Source organism: Carcharhinus amblyrhynchos, chromosome 18 (genome assembly GCF_965287045.1).
Source record: "Carcharhinus amblyrhynchos chromosome 18, sCarAmb.v2.hapA, whole genome shotgun sequence".
Classification (NCBI taxonomy): Eukaryota; Metazoa; Chordata; class Chondrichthyes; order Carcharhiniformes; family Carcharhinidae; genus Carcharhinus; species Carcharhinus amblyrhynchos.
The window spans coordinates 6,322,847-6,343,998 of NC_137341.1; the positions used below are offsets into that span (position 1 = coordinate 6,322,847).

The 21,152-nt window shown below is 40.7% G+C and overlaps 1 protein-coding gene across 1 annotated transcript in view; it reads right to left on the reverse strand.

Moving 5' to 3' along the window:
* Positions 1-273: 273 nt before the first annotated feature.
* pigq (phosphatidylinositol glycan anchor biosynthesis, class Q) overlaps positions 274-21,152 on the reverse strand; it is a 39,775-nt gene continuing 18,896 nt past the window's right edge. The window contains exons 7-11 of the mRNA XM_080206299.1: positions 10,432-10,543; positions 6,936-7,016; positions 6,535-6,649; positions 3,284-3,345; positions 274-2,180 (exon numbers count right to left, since the gene is read on the reverse strand). Of these exons, the coding sequence (XP_080062425.1) occupies positions 2,028-2,180; positions 3,284-3,345; positions 6,535-6,649; positions 6,936-7,016; positions 10,432-10,543 (523 nt within the window). The 3' untranslated portion in view covers positions 274-2,027. The remainder of the gene's footprint in view (positions 2,181-3,283; positions 3,346-6,534; positions 6,650-6,935; positions 7,017-10,431; positions 10,544-21,152) is intronic.

The following is a 21,152-nucleotide window of genomic DNA, read 5'->3' on the forward strand; positions in this document are numbered from 1 at the left end:
CTCGTGAACATACAATGGAAAACTGGCTCAACGTTCAGACTGCATGCAAGAGTAGCTGGCTGGAGCTCTCTAAAATGGTAATACAAAATTTAGAACCACAGAAAATTTACAGCTCAGAAACAGGCCTTTTGGCCCTTCTTGTCTGTGTCTTGGCACTGCGATAACCATATGTTTGGTATTTAAATAATGAGTTCGTACTGACTCACTATTTTGGACTAACGAAAGTGTGAATGCAAATGTTTTGCAGAAAAAAACATACAGATAACATCAGAACAGATTTTACTGACTTTATTAATCATTTTTCATACATTTGGCCTTCTATAAAAATCCTAGTTGCACAATTTCCAATGAACAAAATTGTGAGGAGAAGAAAGGGGAACTTTATCGACCACATTGTCTAGAGTTGACGCTGGTCTTGTCGTGAACTATGCCGATGATTCCCGGGAATCTCACGGGACCAGCATGTAGTAACCAGAAACCGGCATAAACAATTGGGGCCAATGACAAGTGCCAATCTCGGATCATTATTTCCTCTTCAAGTCCCTCTTTAAACGTGAAAATTACAAAGTGTGAAAGCACTGTACTATCCATTCAAATTTGGCACAGAATGCTAGAAAAAGGAAGCAATTGCAGAATTTTTCGAATTGTAATGCAACTTATTCTGATATCATGAAGATGCATTCACAGATACAGAAAACATAGCGCTGGGCTCCGTGAGGGAAATAATACAAAAAGGAGTTGCCATTAAACATTGTAAAAATGACTGAGTCTAGTGTTCAAAACTTCTGTGTAAATTTACAGTCATTCAGAACTGTTAAAATTCAGGAACCGAATGACTATTTTTGTGACCTGGGGGTGGGGGAAGGGGGAGAAGTGGGATTATGTTAATGAGTAGCTGAGGTTCAGCCAAACTGGAGCAAAAAGATTCATAAAATTCAAGCGTACAATATGTGCGAAAACCTGGCATCCTGGTGTACTTCTGCTGTCGCAATGTCCGTTTTTGGGAAGATTCTGGGGAATGTGATTTTTAGTATTATGATTTGCTGGACACCCTACAAGATCGAATGTGGATTTAGCCCTCTTCTTCATATTTCAAAGACCAGGCTGCACGTACAACCTGCAGGCAGATGGGTGAGAAATATGGATAGTCTGCCTGGTTCTTCCTCCATACAATGTATTCTAGAAAGAGTAACATGGTAATAGTGTTGGACAAATACGCTCCTAAAACATGGGCGTTTTTAAAAATGACAAAAGCACAGTTTAGAGGCACGTGGGAAACTATACTGTCAATTATGGCAGTGAAGAAGATGCTAAGTATTTAACGAGATTGTTCCACTGCACAGTGTGTTCTGGACATTTGACAGAAAAGCTGGAGTTTCTCCTTTAGATTTCTCTCTAATTGACAAAAATAGTATTTCTACAATTTAGAGCTCATTGCATCAAGTTGACTAAGTATGAAAAAGATGCAAATGATTACTGAAAATGGGCATTCTATTAGGAAACTACTATTAAAGTACTAATGTACAGGGAAGATATGACCAAATACAAATAGAAAATGCTTGCCGTTAAAGTATAAATAGCGATTTGTCTAAAAACAGTGCAATTATGTTTCCAGCTGACAGCAAATAGAAGTGCATCCTTCGAGAACTTGAAAACTGCACCCAATATATGGGGAAAAGTGCATCTGTTGTAATAAGAGAGGTAAAGTATGAAATTTTATTTGAGACATGGATACTTCGTATCCCAAAGGACACTTTAAGCTTTCTCAATTTTATAATTTAAAAAAAATTGGAGTATTACGTCAATCTGATACTTTTACAGCATAATTTTGGCAATAGCAATAATCACTGATTTTAAAGTTATAACTTTTTTTGAAAAAATACATTATTTCAACATTTCACCATTTGAAAACAGAGCGACTCAAACCTATTCTAAAAGAAAAACTTTGCATCTTTTAAACAAACAGCAATGCAGACGTAATACAGGAAATTAGACATAGAAATATTCATTAAGACTGCAGCTTTTTCTCAGTCTTGTTTCTCAGTTTTGCGTTTCCAGGGATAAATCAGTTCCCCGAGGAACAGTTTCTGACACAGGGTTGTCCACGAATCCTTTGGATAACAGCTGTAGGTTGGCAGTCTGTAATGTCTGATTATCATCCCATAGGTCAGGGGATTAATCTGTCATGAGAACAGCACCGATTAATGGAAAAAAAACGCTTTTCCATTTGGTTATTTTGAAAAGTCTGTTTTTTCTAACATTTAATACTCTTTGTCCAGTTTAAAGCTTTGGGGAATGCAAAAATGCAAGTGTCGAGTGATGAAATCAAAAACTCCATCCAATAATTTCATATCCATTTCGGTACAAATGACAGCTTGATGTGAGCAAATAACATGAACATTAAGAAGCTACCACTTCTATTGTTCTTGAATTAACATACTTATCCAAAGTGGTTTCTCGATGACTAATGAGCTTTCAAGGTTTTAACGAACCAATTTGTGGATAAGAGCACTGAAGGGCACCCTAACCTACAATATTTCCTAAGTCTTGGAAGTTTTCGTAACATGCACAGCAACAAAAAAAATTAATATATTGAATTTTTTGAAGTGATTCATAGACATACAATTGACCACACTGTCCAGAAAAGGGTGAGTCGTGGTGCCTGCCTGTGTCAAGAAAGGTGTATGTTTTGGGCAAAGAATTGTGGGGGGCGGGGGGATGCGGGGTTAGACTAAGCACTACGGATGATAAATATGCAGCTGAAGGTACTTTTGAAGTAGAGGGCTCGAGGTAAAGAATGATATGAATACTGAGCCAGAACAGATTGCAGAAGCAGAGGAGACTAAGCCATGGAGGAATAAGGAGGTGAAGACAGCGATGAATACACTGGAGGCTCAGTTCCGAGGGTAAAGCTGTGCAGAGGTGGGATTTAGTGTGGGTAGTAAAGCCTTTGATGTGTTGACATTGTGAAGAGTGAGGCTCAGGAGGAGTCCATTAAATAATCAAGTTTGGGAGGTGACAAAGGATAAACATTTCAGCAGCAAATGGGAGTGAGGTGGGGGAAAAGGCAGGGATTGGGAGAATTGACCTCGGAGAAGTCAGATTAGAAAACGTATAAAACAGATAATTCCTCTGTAAAATTCATGAAACTTCAATTTTAAACAAACAAGCACTGTGGCCTTACTACAATCCTAAAAGGCTGAACCATCTGCCTTGTAGAAAACCAAATTAAGTTGTTTATTGTGGATAAAGTCAGTCACGATAAAACTATTGATATCTGTACCTGCATTAACAAGTGAAGAGGCTTGCCAGCAACCTTCTCAAAAACTTTAAACTTAACACCAGCTGTGGATAAAGTAGACAAAGACAAAATACTGCTGAAATTCATATTTTCAATTCCAAATGATAAAAGTATACAGCAAGTATTTTGATGTGGCACGAAGCTTTCTAGGAAAATTTGACTACTGCCCAATTTCTTAGACAAATTATGAACAATATAACAAGCTCTGAGAAGGAAGAATCCATTGGATTTCATCAAATATCAATCCAGTCATCTGGCAGGGTGGCACAGTGGTTAGCATTGCTGCCTTACAGCGCCAGGAACCCAGGTTCAATTCTGGCCTCGGAACACCGTATGTGTGAAGTTTGCACGTTCTCCCCGTCTCTGCGTGGATTTCCTCCAGTTTCCTTCCACAGCCCAAAAGACATGTGGTTAAGTGCATCGGTCATGCTAAATTCTCCCTCAGTGTATCTGAGCAGGCGCCGGAGTGTGGCGACGAGGGGATTTTTCACAGTCGCTTCATTGCAGTGTTAATGTAAGCCGACTGTGACTAATAAAAACTTCAAAATACATTAAAAAAATCATCAGCATTTCAAAGTAGATTGATGAATTGTGAACATAAGAACATAAGAAATAGGAGCAGGAGTAGGCCATCTAGCCCTTCGAGCCTGCCCCGCCATTCAATAAGATCATGGCTGATCTGTCGTGGCTCAGTTCCACTTTCCCACCCTCTCCCCATAACCCTTAATCCCCTCTCTTATCAAGAACCCATCAGCCCGCTTCTTAAAAATATTTAGCGAGGCAGCCTCCACCACTTCAACGGGCAGAGAATTCCAGAGATTCACCACCCTTTGAGTGAAGAAGTTCCTCCTCAACTCCGTTCTAAACCGCGTCCCCTTTATTTTGAGGCTGTGCCCCCTAGTCCTACTGTCTTTTTTGAGTGGCAAGAGTCTCTCCACCTCTATTCTATCCATCCCATTCATCATCTTATACGTCTCAATGAGATCTCCCCTCATTCTTCTAAACTCTAACGAGTACAAGCCTAGTTTAGTCAGCCTCTCCTCATAGCTCAACCCCCTCAACTCCGTTATCAGCCGAGTAAACCTCCTCTGCACTCCCTCCAAGGCCAAAATATCCTTGCGCGGGTGCGGCGCCCAAAACTGCACACAGTACTCCAGCTGCGGCCTCACCAATGCCCTATACAGCTGCAGCAAGACCTCCCTACTTTTATATTCAATCCCCCTCGCTATGACGGCCAGCATCCCATTCGCCTTCCTGACCACCTGCTGCACCTGCAAGCTGGGTTTTTGCGACTCATGCACAAGGACCCCGAGGTCCCTCTGCACCATCGCCTGCTGCAGTTTTTCGCCACGTAAGTAATGCTTGTGCTTGGTTTAAAATGTGGATTCAGACTTTAACCACCCCCAGCAATAATACCAAACTTCAAAGAAATGACACTTGGCAGAGCTAAGCATTAATCAAAATATCATGCGTAGAAATTTCGAAATAGAAATTAATTTCCACAGAAAGATTAGAAAATGAATAGAGATGTGTAAAATTCTGTTTGTACAAATACTAATGGAACAAAAATGCCAACAGCTGAAAAATCTCAGGATGACCCTTTGTCTGCTCAGATCATCCGGATTCGAAAGATTGGCTCTATTCTCTCTCCACAGATGCTGTCAGACCTGCTGAGATTTCTCAGCATTTGCTGTTTTTGTTTCAGGTTCCAGCATCTGCAGTAATTTGCTTTTATCAGAGTATGAATGGACTTGTGTTTACAACAATAGAGATATCGTGTTGTTCCTGAAACCAAATGAGCTAATGGCCCACGTTTTGTAAATAATGACGGCGAAAGGAACAATCCTCATTGTTATCATGGATTACATTGCACTGCAATTAGTGGAATCCGCAGATGTGCAGTTAAATATACAGATCTGGAAGTTGCTGTCTGCCTTGCTTTTCCAAGAAGCTACACTTGGCAAATCACCTAAAGGCGTGAAGTTGTTCTACTTCATTATTTAATTATTTAATGAAATGTGGACATCGCTGGCTAAGCAAGTATTTATTGTCCATCCCCAATTATTCTTAGGTGACGATGGCGATGTGCTCACCCCCTACCTGCTGCAGTCCGTAATACACCCACAACATCATCAGAGTGGGAGCTCCATGATTTTGACCAAGTGGCAGCGAAGGAAGGGTAACTGGTTCCAAGCCGAGATGGTGTGGGGCTGGAAAGGGAACTTGCAAGTGGTGGCATTCCTACTTCTGTACTAGTTATCCACCAAGTGACTCAGATAAGGATAGGATTGGTGCATTCAGAAATAGATTAACAACATGACACATCTAAGTTATTGCTAAACAATGTCCAGCAATGAAAAATTATTTTTCCAAATCTGCAATTAAGGTATGAGATTATACTATTTAAATATAAAGGGTTACGCATTTAAAATGGATATGAGGCAAATTTTTTTCATTCATAGGGTGGAGAGTCTTTGGAACTCTCTTCGTGTAAAGGAGATGGAAGCAGATTTTGTTTTTAAGGCAGAAGTTTGGATCTCATGTATCGTTCCTCGTTGTCTTCTTTACTAAGTACATATCTCAGAATTAGAGAGATCAGCTATGCAAAGTAGTTAATCCGGATTGGGAAAAATTTCCCTAACTGCTTTTGGATACGTCCTAGTCATAAGATAGCTCCAGTGTGCCAACGATTCTACTTGTGTGAAAATAACAACTTGTCTAAATTCATGCAAAAGCAACATATTATAGATTCTTAGTAAGCAATGAGGTGATACGTTTTTGCGGGGGGGGGGCGGGGAGGTGGGATGCAGGTTTGAGGTCACTATCAGATCAGCATGATCTCATAAATATGGAGCAGGCTTGAGGGGCTGAATGGACTATTCTATTCCTTGATCAGAAAAATTGATTATTTTAGTTTTTAACTTCTGTTTCTTTCATCTCTCAATACCATTTTCTTTCCCTCTCTCCATTTGGTTTTTTGCATACAATTTTACAATGATTTTTCCAATTTATATTCTCGGTTTAGATTCTACTTGCCTCACTGTTGCTTTCCTTAGCCACACACATCACAGATCCCCTTTACAGGGCATTACACTGAGAAAGCTCTGTAAAGGCTGTGGAAATTTCACGGGCAGCTGAAAGTGCGGTGAAAGTGAGCACATTCCTCTATGACTAACTGCAGAATCTAGACCATTGCTTCCCGAAAAACAAAACCACACTTATTCTGCTTTTACCTGCAAGGATGTAAGGCCGGCACAGTCTAAGTCCTAACGCGTACAACGGGAGAGAGTTAATGAAGTCCACGAGCAAGTGAATGAAACCCTGCACGACAACCACCACCAATCTTAACTGTTGAAAAATCAAACAAAAAAGTGTCAGTGGCAGGCAATGAAATCCAAACAAAATACCGGAACAAAAAATTCATCAATTCACATCACAATATGATCAAAACACACAACACTACAAAAAAATTAATCTCTAATCATGCTCAAATACAGAAATATAGTGAAGCATAAACTACAGCAGCTTAAGAGATCCACTATGTAAAAACACAGAAGGCGATTTATTATAGATTATGTGCACTAATGATGTGCATCGCGGTCATGCTCGCTGAAGTACAACCAAAGCTCATTACCAGTGTAAATACAAGGTAGTAGAGTGCTGCAGTTGGCAAGAGGAAGAGGAGAATGGTGAACAGCAGTGTTCCAATAAACAGCTGGAAGTAAAAACAGAAGACGTGACTGTCATACAAAAGACGATTATTTAGCTTCAAAAACAAAAAGGTATTCACTATTAAACATTAGATAAGTTAATAAGTCGAACATAAGCAACTAGAGAGAACTGGTTATTGCAGTAGTTTTACAGTTTCTATATTTAAGTTCTTTATAATACTAAACTTTCTGACAAAAGAACAACAGATCATCTGAATGGGATAACTATGGAATGAGGACAGGTTACAATTTTTCTATACTTAACATTATTCAGATCACGTGAAAGTTTTATCTTCTGATAAAGTCTGATAAAGTTTACAGTTAATACTAAAATTACTGCTAATTTGAAAAATCAATGAATAACTGACAATTGATTGTTATGAAAAGTTTATGTCCCATACTTAGATAGTTGCAAACTTCTGAACTTGGTGCAGTGACTTACTTTTTCAGCTGTCAATGTATTAAAAATCCATTGAAGAAATATAATTCAGTGAAATCAAACAACAACAAACTGACCAAAGAAAGACATAGGCATCAGTGTCAGTGACAAAAACATCAGCTTAACATTGACGGTTCAGAAGATACTGGACTCTTTATTTAAAGGTGCATTAGCAAACCACCTGAAAACTGGGAAAATAATAAAGAATGAATTTTAAGCGGAGGTCACTTTTCTCAACATTCCCAATTCTTTAAAGTAGCCAAAAGACTAAATCTGGGTCATGTACTGGATAGAATCCCTACAATGCAGGACACCGCCCACTGAGTCTGCACCGACCACAACCCAAGCCCTATTCCAGTAACCCCACACATTTATCCTGCAAATCCCCTGACATTAGGATCAATTGAGCATGGCCAATCCGCCTAACCTGCACATTTTTGGAGAATGGGAGGAAACCTGAGCACCTGGAGGAAAACCACGCAGGCACGGGGAGAACGTGCAGACTCCACACAGGCAGTGACCCGAGCCAGAATTAAACTGGATCCCTGGGGCTGTGAGGCAGCAGTGCTGACCAGTGTGCCGCCCTACAATACAACGCAATATACATCGACACACTGATGAAAATACATGAACGTATGCCTTCGATATAATATGCCAGATTTGTGGCTAATTTCAAAGCACGTGGAGTCATTGGCCAGGTAGCAGACTAAGAGCCGCATAGAGACTAACAGTAGTTGTGCAGACGTGGGGAAGGCAATAAATGGTATTCCGTAGGCATCAGCATTAGGACCAATTTACCTTTTTTAAAAATAGTGCACAGATGATTTGTTTAAGTAATTAACACTTTAAATCTTGTTGTGCGGCAGTGCACACTTGGTAACTTAAAGAGGCTGACTTGTGCAGAAATTTATATTGTTGTGCAACCCCACGATCACACAGCTTAGAGGAATCACTGGTTAGGCCGGCTTCCATAAACAATTTGGCAACCGGACGTATTATATCGAAATTTGCACATGGCACCAAATTGAGAAGCATAGTTAAAATGGAAGATTGCGAGAGAATGTAAGAGCATATTGATAAACCTGGAGAATGGACATTCAAATTAAATTAAATAGATACATGTGAGGTGGTACATTTTGGTTAGGTGCTTGCGGAGGCCATCTACTCCACGTGGGCACAGATTTGCAGATTCTTAAAATAGCAACACAGGTGAATGAAGGTATAAAAAAAATGAAAAGCAAAGCAAAACATTGGGGCCCGTTCTCAGGAGAGTAGAATTTAAAAGCAGCGAAGTCATGTTAAATCATATAAAACCTTTGTTTGATTGCAGAATGCTGTACACAGTCTAGTCTCTGTCATTACCCAGCACTCAATGGGAGTGGGGGCATAAAAGGATCGAATTTGACCACACCCTTAAATTGTAGGCAAATTAGATACTCTAGTTCAAAAACCAGCAACTAACCATTTCACTGGGAAAAAAAGTTTCAAATCATTAATTTTATCATACGTGTGCAGCATCAAAGGTCCTGCTATCCTTCCAGACTGAGGTCATGGCTAGATTAATAATTTGTCTAGAACAGTCATACACATGACTACTTTGTTGCCCAACATGCGGACCTGTGCGGTTCTCATTATCCACAGGGAGATATATATTCTATATATTCTCGTTGTGTAGCAACTCATGCACACAAGATATGTGAAATAAACTGCTCACTTCAGACCCATATCCTCTATTTGACTGCACCTGCTTAAACTGCTGCCAACTCGTTGTGAAGTTAATGTTTGTAAAATTATAAAAAAATTAAAAATACTTGTAAAAATGCCAAGTTGTAGAATTGTTTGTTTAAAAGGTGGTTTAATTTTTTACTGTGTAAAAGAGCTGCACGTGCAAAAATCCAGTACAGACTGAAACAGTCCATCAGGCAAAAACAACAGGATTGCTTCAGTTACAGACTTGAGACGTTTGAATCGGAACATGTTTTTGAATTTTAATAATTTAAAATAGGCATTTGAATCACAGCGGCCTATCAAATTTGAATTTTATGTTTTGATAATCTGTAAACCAATCCTAGTATGCAAATTTTAGTACGTAATAGGAGGAATAAAACCAGCTTCAGAAAGTGGCCAGAAAGATAGCGACTGCCACGGTTTGCAGCTCTCTCAAAGAGGGAGAGAGAGAGAGACAGACAGAAAGACAGCAACTTTCTGCCAGTGTAACAGCCACATTTGTGTCTAAAGAAAAAGCCTCATTTCATCTCAGAAGAACAAACCAACGGAGCACAGGAGAAGTCAACAATGAAGAAGGAACATTCTGGAAGGTGATAAACCTGATTGCGTTTGAGTGTGACTAAAAACTCTATTTTCTTTTTGTTAATAAGGGGGAGTTATAGTTATTCCGTTTGTTAATAGTTTAGTTAACCTGTTCACTGTTAATTAGATAAAATAAAGTGTTACTTGGTCCTTTTAAAAAGAGTGTGTCTCAGCTAGTTATTTTGATTTAACCATGAAAAATTGCTGTAGGTAGACCGTACTGTTTCTCACATACTCTTTAAATGGATTATGAAAGGGAGATATTTCTCTTTGAGTGGTTGAGTCTTAGCTCTCAGAGTTCACCCTCCCCTTCATAAGGCTGTGCATAATCATCTGTTTGCACAACACTTGTTTCCACATAGTCATGAATGCTTCTATGCACTCCATGAATGAAATGCACTTTAATATACTTTAAGCCTGTACCCAATATCTTCTCTAAGCTGTCTACGTGCGCAACTGTAAAGTTGCCGTGCAAGTCCATCACAAACTGTCCTCTTTAAGATGTCATGCCAAACATGCATAGCTGCACAACAAGATTTAAAGATTCTGTGCATTGGAATAAAAAGGCCATAAACTTAAAGATTAACGGTCGTACAGTAAATAATCTAATAGATACATCAACCCTGCAGTTTCCCGATCAGTCGAGGATGACAGCAAAACAAAAACTCCACCTGATCTAAGTCGTATGAGCAGGAGTCAACGCGTTGTCTCAGAACATTCCACTTCTTTCCTCTGAACAATCGCCAAAGAGATGATAGGCCATAAATCATCAAACAATAGAGTCTACGTAACAAGAAATGTATTAAAATAGTGTCTTACAAATAACAGACTTAACAATAGCACGTCAATATCTTCATGGAATGCAAGTAGTTTTCAAGAATCAGTTTACCAGCTCAAAACGTTTAAGCATCAAATATCCACAGTTTTCACACAATACATTTATTGCGACACTGTCATGAGAAGGAAACACCTGTCTTATGAGTTCTATTCAAAGCTTTTAAATATTTAGCTTCTCTTTCGATGGACTAACAGATTGCAAGATTAAAGAAATGAGCTGGAATGTGCCAGCTTGTAGGGAGGCCTGTTATTCTCTTGAAAAAACAAATCAATTATTTGATGCTAACATCTTCTACATTCGTTCTATCTTCTGTTTCATTACGTTCCCATGATTTTGCCCTTGAGGTTCAAATGGTTCTTTCCTGCGCAGCATGTTTTCCCCCTTTGAATCAGTTCCAATCATAGCATGTTGACTTGAAACTTAACTCTGTTCCTCTCCCCACAGCTGCTGCCTGACCTGCTGAATGTTTCTATCAGTACTTGTTTTTATTTCTCATTTTTTAACAAAAATGTCCAAAGACGTGCAGGTTAAGCTTCAGGGATAGGGCCTGGGTGAGATTGCTGTCGGTGCAGGCTCGATGGGCCAAATGACCACCTCCTGCACTGTAAGGATTCTACGATTCTTTTAGCTCTCGCACTTGATTTTAATTCCTCGAAATCTCCAGGAGTTTTTGCTTTCTGACTTTACTCATATATAGGAACAGGGGTGAGGAATCGAGTCCCTCGATGAGATCGTGCCATCTAGTCGTAAACATCCACATCAGTGGAAACAGTTTTTATCTACGTTATTTAGTTCATTGTGAAAAACATAGATAAAGTCACCCCTTGAGCCTTTAAGTCACAGGGAACACAACCCTAGTTTCCTTGTAAATTTAGCCTTGAAATCCAGCTATCATTCTGATAAACTTGTGCTGCACTCCCTCCAAGACCTTCTCGTGCATCCTTCTTAAGGCATGGTGGCCAAAACTGCTCAGTTACTCCAGGTATGATCTAATGGTCTATTCCTCTCAATGTTGTCAGTTCTAACATGGACAACTCAATTCTTCCTTTCCCACTCCAATATCCTTTTAAGATGTTCCTGGCACCAGACACACAACATACTATGTGAAACTCTCAAACCTCTTTACAAAGAATGCTACCTCACCCATAATTATTGAACCCCCTACGACCATATTTTGTCTCCACTGTAAATTGCTAATGGTCAGTCTATCTGTCCATCTGACAATCTTTATCCTCACCCTCACAGCTAACAAATACACTTTGCCTGGTGGGCAGCATCATCAGTTTCTGCAGATCCTCACTTTGGTTCCCCTTATACTGTCAGTCACACCAATCCCCATTCTGAACCCGCACTTCTCTACAAAGGCGTGACTGAAGTTTGGAGCAAACTGTTGACTTATTGCTTCCCTTCCTTTACATTGAGAGTCTCCAGCTCCATCTAGCTCAACAACTCTGAAGAGGAGACATCTAGAACGGATGTGTTCACTCTGGTTAGTTGCATTGTCAACACATTTCCACGTACAGATTTCTGATCTACAAGGAAGTCAAGGGCGAAGCATGCACACATACAAGTGGAGTTAAGGCCATAATTAGACCAACCATGATCTCATTAATCAAAGAGCAGGCTCGAGGGGCTGAATGGTTTCCTACTGCTTCTATTTCTTATAGCCTCCTCTTCATATTTTAATCCAGATTATTTATACAGTTTATTGTAACTTTTTCTCTTTTCTACACATTAACTTGCACTAACCACTAAGTTACTGGACTTTTAAAAAAAATACTTACAGCCTCAAAGTTACATGAACGACTACAAGTGCGAGGCACAAAAATTTTCTTCACTGCGTTGAATTCCTTCTTGTGTCAATCTCAACATATACACTCTGTGCCAAACATTCCAACAGTTGTTGCTACTTCCACCTAAAGCACTATTGTACTCACTGTTGTGTTTGTTAAAAATAGATTAAGTGACCAATTTAGCGAATTCCAAACTCTTAACATTCCCCTTACAGACAAAGGGTTCTAAGTCAGCTGTTAATATTGCCCTTTGCTTGTAAAGGTTTCAAAGCTGATCAAGACCCAAGTGTTGAAGTCTAAACATTACTCTATTACATAACCTTTCTAACTGTTAAGACATCTGCAAAACAGAACAATTAGATTCTTTCAAACAGTGGCAGACAGAAGCTATGACATTTCAATTTATAATATTTTCTAAATCTTTATAATGAGGTTTATTGTGTCAGCTGAGTGCCTGTACTCTGCCTCCTCACTTCAAATATGCTTCAACTGCACAAGAACTGGGAGGAATTTGGTGAATTGGATCCACAATATAGTAAAATGTACAGTGAAGCTTGCACAGAAAGGAGGTGGGAGTTTCAGATAGAACACAAAATGACAACACACACACACACACACAAACACAAAGCAAAAAAAAAAGAGAAGCAGAGAGGGAGAGCACAAGAGAGCGAGAATGAGTGAATGGGAAAACAACCAGAGGTTGATTGTTGCAAAAGTTTTATTTTTGAAAAACACATTCACAAGCAATGACACATGAAAATCAATAATAAAACATTGTGACTTTTCACTGCACACTGAAAGCTGAAGTGATGAACATACTGGCTTGCAGCCTGCTTCAGATCAAAATTGGGATGTGATCAAGTGCCCATATGTTTCATGTAGCACACCTCATTAAGAAATGCAAATTGGAATATATTGTATCATTGGACAAAGTGTCACCATACACAATCTTCCCATTGAAGAGCAGCACAATCAGTGATCCTTAAGGTGGTCACTATAGACCGCTCAGAGGCCTAGGAAAGAGGCCATCGATTAATTTCCGGAGTGCTGGGGGAGCATATATATTCCTCGTAGCCACCCCCAAAAATCTTTTGCTCGTTAATGGTCCTTTTGCGCTCCCCACCTCACCTCCATAATTTCTTCCCTACCTCATTACTGCCAAATTCTGATTGAGTGGATCTTCTTCCCCCTTGATCAGTGAGCTTATGATTCAGTACCCCACAGTTTACTAATCACACATGAGGCCCAACCATTGAAATGGACAGCCATCTCAAGGAGGACATCTTACAGTGGCATAGTGGTTAGCACTGTTGCCTCACTGCACCAGGTTCAATTCTGGCCTCAGGTCACAGTGTGGAGTTTGCACATTCTCCCCATGTCTGCATGGGTTTCCTCAGGATGCTCTGGTTTCCTCCAAAGATGTGCAGGTTGGGTGTATTGGTCATGAGAAATGCCCCTTTGTGTTGGGGTATTAGCAAGATAAACATGTGGGGATACAGGAATTGTGCCTGGGTGAGGTTGTGGTCGGTGCAGACTCAATGGGCCAAATGGCCTCCTTCTGTACTGTAAGGATTCAATGATTCTATGACATCAGGCTGTCGCTCTATCCTTCAACTGTCTGTTGTTGGTGCAAATTTAGAATCGGCCCCAACGTTTTATTTGGTGCAAACAAATTATTGTAGCTATTAAAGGGTTAAGTCTGCAAGATTTATTTAACAGATTCTGTGCAATTCTTCAGCATGCAATAGGATGGGTTTGTCAAGCTAAAATTATCAATTTTTTCAGGTATATGATTGGAATATTGCCCCTCACCCATTTTAAGCAAAAATAGTTGGATTTGATGATGCTCGAGAACAAATTCTATGAAGAACTAAAACAGAAACAATGAGGGAACGAAATACATTTTCCTAGTTTTGCTCGTAAGGTTTAAAGTTTATTTCTTAGTGTCACACAAGTAGGTTCACATTAACACTGCAATGAAGTTACTGTGAAAATCCCCCAGTCGCCACACTCCAGCACCTGTTCAGATACACTGAGGGAGAATTTAGCACAGCCAATGCACCTAACCAGCATGTTTTTCGGACTGTGGAAGGAAACCGGAGCTCCAGGAGGAAACCCATGTGGGGAGCGTGTGCAAACTCCGCACAGACTGTGACTCAAGCAGCAATTGAACCTGGGTCCCTGAAGCAGTGAGGCAGCAGTGCTAACCACTGTGCCACCGTGCTGCCCTTTCACAAGTACACAAAGTGGGGGAAAATATTTGCACTGCTCACAATTCATACTTCTAATACACCCACAGTGGAGGCAGACCACAGTCACAAGCTGAATCAAGAAGAAAAGTACAGACAGGAACAGGCCCTTTGGCCATCCAAGCCTATACGATCATGATGCTCCAGTTAAACTAAAGAAAAAAACCTTCTGCCTTTACTTGGTCCACATCCCTCTATTCATGTATCCATCCAGATGCCTCTTAAATGTTGCTAATGTGCCTGCTTTCACCACCTCCTCTGGCAGCTTGTTTCAGGCAACCACCACTCTCTGCATGAAAAACCTCCCCTGCACATCTCCCTTAAACTTTTCCCCTCTTCGCCTTGAACCTGTGCCTCCTTGTAATTAACACTTCCACCCTGCAAAAAAGACTGACTACCCACCTATCTGTGCCTCTCATTATTTTGTAGACCTCTATCAGCCAAGGTTTTATATAGCTGCAACATGATTTGCCAACTCCTGTATTCAATACCCTAGCTGATGAAGGCGAGCACACCATATGCTTTCTTAATCACCTTGGCCATCTGTGTTGCCACTTTTAGGGAACTGTGAGCCTGCACACTCAGATCCTTTGGATCTGTTAAGGTTCCTGAGCATTCTGCCATTTACTGTATAATTCACACCTGAATTTGATCCTCCAAAATGCATCACATTTGCCTGGATTAAACACCATCTAATGTTTCTGTGTCCAAGTCTCCAATCTATCAATATCCTGTGTTACATCCTCTGAAAAATTCCAGCACTATTAGCAACTCTACCAATCTTTGTGTCACCCGCAAACTTACAAATCAGACTCCCTCACATTTTCCTCCAGATCATCATATCGGGGTTCCAGCACTGATCCCTACAGAACACCACTAACTACAAATCTCCATTCTGAAAAACCCTTCCATTGCTACTCTCTGTTTCCTATGACCAAGACAATTCTGTATCTGTTTAGCCAGCCCAGTTCTTAGTCTGTCATTCTTCCTGAAATTTTATACTTTTAAAATAAAATGGAAAGCTCCAACGATGAGAGAAATTGTCCACGTCTATACTTGCTTACTTGTGTAGGATGACAACCTACAAGTTAATTCTTTTTGGAAACTAAAAAAAGTTTCTCAGTCCTTGATGATTATTCAGGACGAACAGATGTTTTATTCTGTTACAGTACATTGCCACAATTAGTTTCATTAGCTGTAAAGTGCTTTGAGGGGGCTGGTGATCGTGAAAAACATTATATAAATGCAAGTCTTTTTTGTTATATCTCCTTTCATTGTATTATCTAAAAAAATCAGGTAATATAACTTTTCTCAAAGACAGCAAAAGCATAGAAAAATTTAACCAAACCAAAGAGTTTTTACTGTTTAGAAGAAAACCCCCAAAACAAATTGTTTTGAGAAACTAGATTTTCTGTCTGTGCTGCTGAACTAACCCTATTCATTTTCAATAAGTTATCAGTTTTACAAATTTAAGCCAAACATGCATTAAACCACAATGGAAGGAAACGGTCACAAAAAGCACAATCTTAGCAAACTATTCACCAAGTTAAACGTTGTGACATTTACACATCCTCAATGTTCACACCCACTGCAATTCCTTCAGCAAGAACAGCATGGGAAAACTGAATATAAAGTGACAAACAACACTTTAATATTCAACACACATCAAGTTAATAACATTGCAACAGCTGACAAACAGGGCCATTCTATGATGAATATGTTTTCTTCTTGGGAACAGTGACTGAAGAGTACCTTTGTTTAAAAATATAAAAATGTTAATTAGGACACACTGGGCGAAACCTTGCACAAACAACAATTGCCTTCCACTCTCCAGACCAAGCCTCCCAGGTCAGGCTCAAGGAAGGCAATGATTGCTTTCAAAAGAAATGTTAATAAGGAAAACATAGATAGCAATATTGTATGAAGCACGATGGCTGATTGTATCACCAATTTGCGGCTGCAATTACAAAAAGCCACATTGTACAAACTATAAGTGCTGCATTTGCAACATCCTTACACGTGTGAACAAACTGGGTTGGTGATAACGTCAGTACTATTTCATAACATGATACCAAAGCAACGCAATAGATAATAAGGCATACGACAACACCTTTAACGTCCGTATTTTCAATATTAACAGAAGAAATTCCCAATTTTATAACTCTGCTCGATAGGATCTAGGTAGGTCGACAGGGGAGAGGTCGGCGGAAGCTGAAACGAGGCCAATAAATTACCGGCACTGATCCCACTGCCTTTCCATCCTGTCCCAGTGTTCATCTGCTCTTCTGAGAAGGCAGATGGAACACCTACAGGAATTAAGCAGAGTCTAGGTAGGGGAGGTGACGGCCTTGTGGTATTTTCGCTAGACTATTAATCCAGAAACTCAGCTAATGCTCTGGCTTCAAATCCCACCACAGTAGACGGTGGAATTAAGTTTAATCGTATGTGTCACAAGTAAGCTTAAATCAACACTGCAATGAAGTTGCTGTGAAAATTCCCAAGTTGCCACACTCCGGCACCTTGGGCACACCGAGGAAGAATTTAGCACGGCCAATGCACTTAACCGGCACATCTTTCTGACTGCGGGAGGAAACTGGAGCACCTGGAAGAAACCCACGCAGCCACAGAGAGAATTGTGCAAACTCCACACAGACTGTGACCCAAGCCGGGAATCAAACCCGGGTCCCTGGCGCTGTGAGGCAGCAGTGCTAACTGCTCTGTTGAATTTGAACTCAACAAAAAAAATCTGGAATTAAGAATCTACTGACGATCATGAAACTATTGTCAATTGTTGGAAAAACCCATCTTGTTCATTGGTGTCCTTCAGGAAGGAAATCTGCCATCCTTACCTTGTCTGGCCTACATGCGACTCTATTACCACAACAATGTGGTTGACTCTCAACTGCCCTCCAAGGGCAACAAGGGATGGGCAATAAATGCTGGCCAGCCAGCAGTGCCTGTGTCCCATGAATGAATAGAAATAATGTAGTAGATTGAGTCACACAATGGCAATAACATAATCAGCAGCTTAAAACACAGGAAATACATGACTAACAGAGTTACAGAACAAACTGATCTAGGGAGACACGTTCATTAGCTCCTTGAAAGTGGAGTTACAGGTGGACAGGGTGGTCAAGATGGCATTCGGTCAGAACATTGAATACAGAAGTTGGAATGTCTTGTTGAAGGCATACAAGACATTGCTAAGTCACATTTGGAATACTGTGTAAATTCTGGTCACCCTATTATAGAAAGGATATTGAACAGAAAAGATTGACGAGGATGCTACCGGGATTTTATAGATCGCGTTACGAGAGGCTGGATAGACTGGGACTTCTTTCCTCTGGAGCGTAGGAGGCTGAGGGGTGATCTTATAAAGATCTATAAAATAATGAGGGGCACGGTTGACCTAGATAGTCAATATCTTGTCCCAAAGTTAGGGGAGCCTAAAACTAGGGGGCACAGGTTTAAGGTGAGAGGGGAGAGATACAAAAGTGTTCAGAGGGGCAATTTTTTCACACAGAGGGTGGTGAGTGTCTGGAACAAGTTGCAAGAGGTAGTAGTAGAGGTGGGTACAATTTTGTCTTTTAAAAAGCATTTAGATAGTTACATGGGTACGATGGGTATAGAAGGATATGGGCCAAATGCTGGCAATTGGGATTAGTTTAGGGGTTCAAAAAATGGGCAGCATGGACATGTTGGGCCGAAGGGCCTGTTTTCATGCTGTAAACCTCAATGACTCTACGAGCGCATAGTTGAGCGATTTCTTCCGAACTGCCGGGATCTGTTACGGCGGGCAGGACAGGGCAAGCCAACAGAAGAGTGTGAAAGATATTGTTTTAGGTTTTCTTGTGGGCCTGCAGGAGCAAGAGTAGTCCTCCAGGTCTGGCAAGGATGCCTTTGGCTATCTGTTCATCAGGCTCTCCACCAATACACCTAATTTTGGATAGGACCGTGTCTACCCACTCCCCCTCCCCTCCCAACCCCCTTGCGCCCATCCTGAAAACAATAGCTCTGCCGGGGAGTCGGAGAGGATTTATTCAAGCAAGACTTCCATTGCTCCAACTTGTGGGTGTGCCAACCACTTTGGAGCTCACACGCACCATTCCCATCCCCTCCACCTTCAAAATTGAGGTGAGTTTAGCAAGAACATATTTAGTTACAATCTCAGAGGCATCAATGTGGTACCTCTCAGTGAGGTGCTGCCAGCCAAAAGTAGCAATCTAACTGCCAGTAAGTTTCGAAACCAATTTTGCTTCCTAGAACATTCACTAGAAGTAAGTGAAAAAAATGGTGTTGCGAGCCGAGGATTATGACACTGTTGGTATTTTTACCATTGTTTTCACAGCAACATTGAGGACACTCATTCATTATTGGAAAGTTCATCATATAACGATACAAATAGAAGACGTATCATGATTCTTATGCTGTGACCCAGACCGTAAATCCAGACTTTTCGCAGTTCTATTGTTGCTCTCCGTTAGTCAAGTATAAAAAAAAACAGCAAAAGTTACAGGAAGCACGATGAATATAGATTAGACGTCAGAGGCTGATGCATTTTAAATTTTGCTTCCTGCTGGCGGGGAGTACAATCAGAACCAGGTCAGACACGTAGCACAGAATCATATAATCCTACAGTACAGAAGGAGGCCATTCAGCTCATTGAGTCTGCACTGACCACAATCCCATCCCCATAACCCCATGCATTAACCCTAGCTAGATCCCCTGAAACTAAGGGGCAATTTAGCATGCCCAATCCACCTAACTGACACATCTTTGGACTGGAACTGGAAAGTAATTCATGCAGTGTACTGTGACACGGTGGCACAGTGGTTGACTCTCAGTGCCAGGGACCCAGGTTTATTCCGTCCTCAGGTCACTGTCGGTGTGGGGTTTGCACGTTCTCCCTGTGTCTGCATGGGTTTCCTCCGGGTGCCCCGGTTTCCTTCCACAGTTCAGAGAGGTGCTGGTTAGGTGTGTGTGTGAGACCAAATATCTTCTGGCAGCTCCTGCAGCCAAACAGGTGCCAGATGTTATGCTTTGCACTCCTCTGGACACACTAGCAAGGCTGAGAGGGGTTTCTGACCCTGGAGCAATCCAGAATGCCCATTATTTTATATACATGCCGCATCATGGAGGTCACTCCAGTGATCTATTGGCACATACCCATTATCTCTTGAGAAAGGGAGGATATTGTAGCAGAAAAAATGTTCAGTTAGAAACATTAGTCACTAGCTGTTGAGTCAATGGATTTTGTGTTTTTATTGTAGACCACTTATAAAACTGTTGCCAAGCTGAAGGAAGGCCTTTTTGTTAACTTTTCTGTCTTCTCCACTTTAAAGGGCAGCGACTCTTTTTGACATGTGGTTTCACAAGCACCTCTATACCTCACCCAAATGTCCATTATCCCAAATGAGACAAACAGTGGGAGAATGGGAACATAAGGTACAGCAGCAGGATTAGATCACATGGCCTCTGTAGCCTGCTCTGCCATTCCATACATTCATGGCTTACTTTTGCTCTCAACCTCAGTTTCTTGCCTGCGCCCCCATGTCTCTTACTGTCCAGTGACGTGAAAAGTTCGTCTGAATCATGATGGAGCATCCACATCCATACTGGGAAGAGAATTCCAAATATTCACAACCTCTGAAGTTTCCCACTTTAGTCCAAAATGATCGTCCCCTCATCCTGAAGCTATGCCCCCTCGGCAGCGCAAACAACTTTTCAATCTTCACCCCGTCAAGCCCCTTCAGAATCGTGGATATCGCTCAGTCTTCTAACCCTTGGAGAGTATAGGTCCAATTTACTCAGCCTTTCTCTGTCCGTTCAGTTAAAGAGTCTTTAATTTATTTTTTGATCACTATCCTTTGCATGAACTGCTGGGACAGAAAATCAAATTGCAGCAGAGTCTGATCCCATTCGCACGGATAGTCCAACAGCATTTACGAGATAGCAACTGGTGCAAGAATCCTAGTCAGGCTTTTCAGGCATGAGGAGGTAGTTTCCAATCCAAAATGGATACTCAGCATAGATCGAGAATTAATTCTGAGACTTTTTAAAAGATTATCAAGGGAGCTGCAATGATTCAACATTGATAATTTTACTTTATAAATAGTTAAAACGGATCAAGAAAAAAATTTTCTCGATCCAACAGAGTCTTCATTCGTAATCGGTTTTACTGGCAATGTCTAGGGATACAAACTATTAGAAAGCAGTTTAAATTTAAAATGTACTTTCAATTCACTGCTGTTATATTTTAGTTGATTCAGGAGATACTTCGAACATTGTTAGACGGAAGTTGGAAGACAGTCAGTCTTCTAATTTGAATTTGAGGGCAGCCTGGTAACTTCAACAAATGAAGTCTGCAAACTAGCCTTGTTGGGACAATGTTGTTTCAAATTGCTATCATGTAAAAAAAACCATATTGAGTTGTACAGGATAACTCTTTCAGTCCGATGACCTTGTGGGTAAACACCGTTCATGGTGTGTGCTAAATTACAGTACTGAATTTC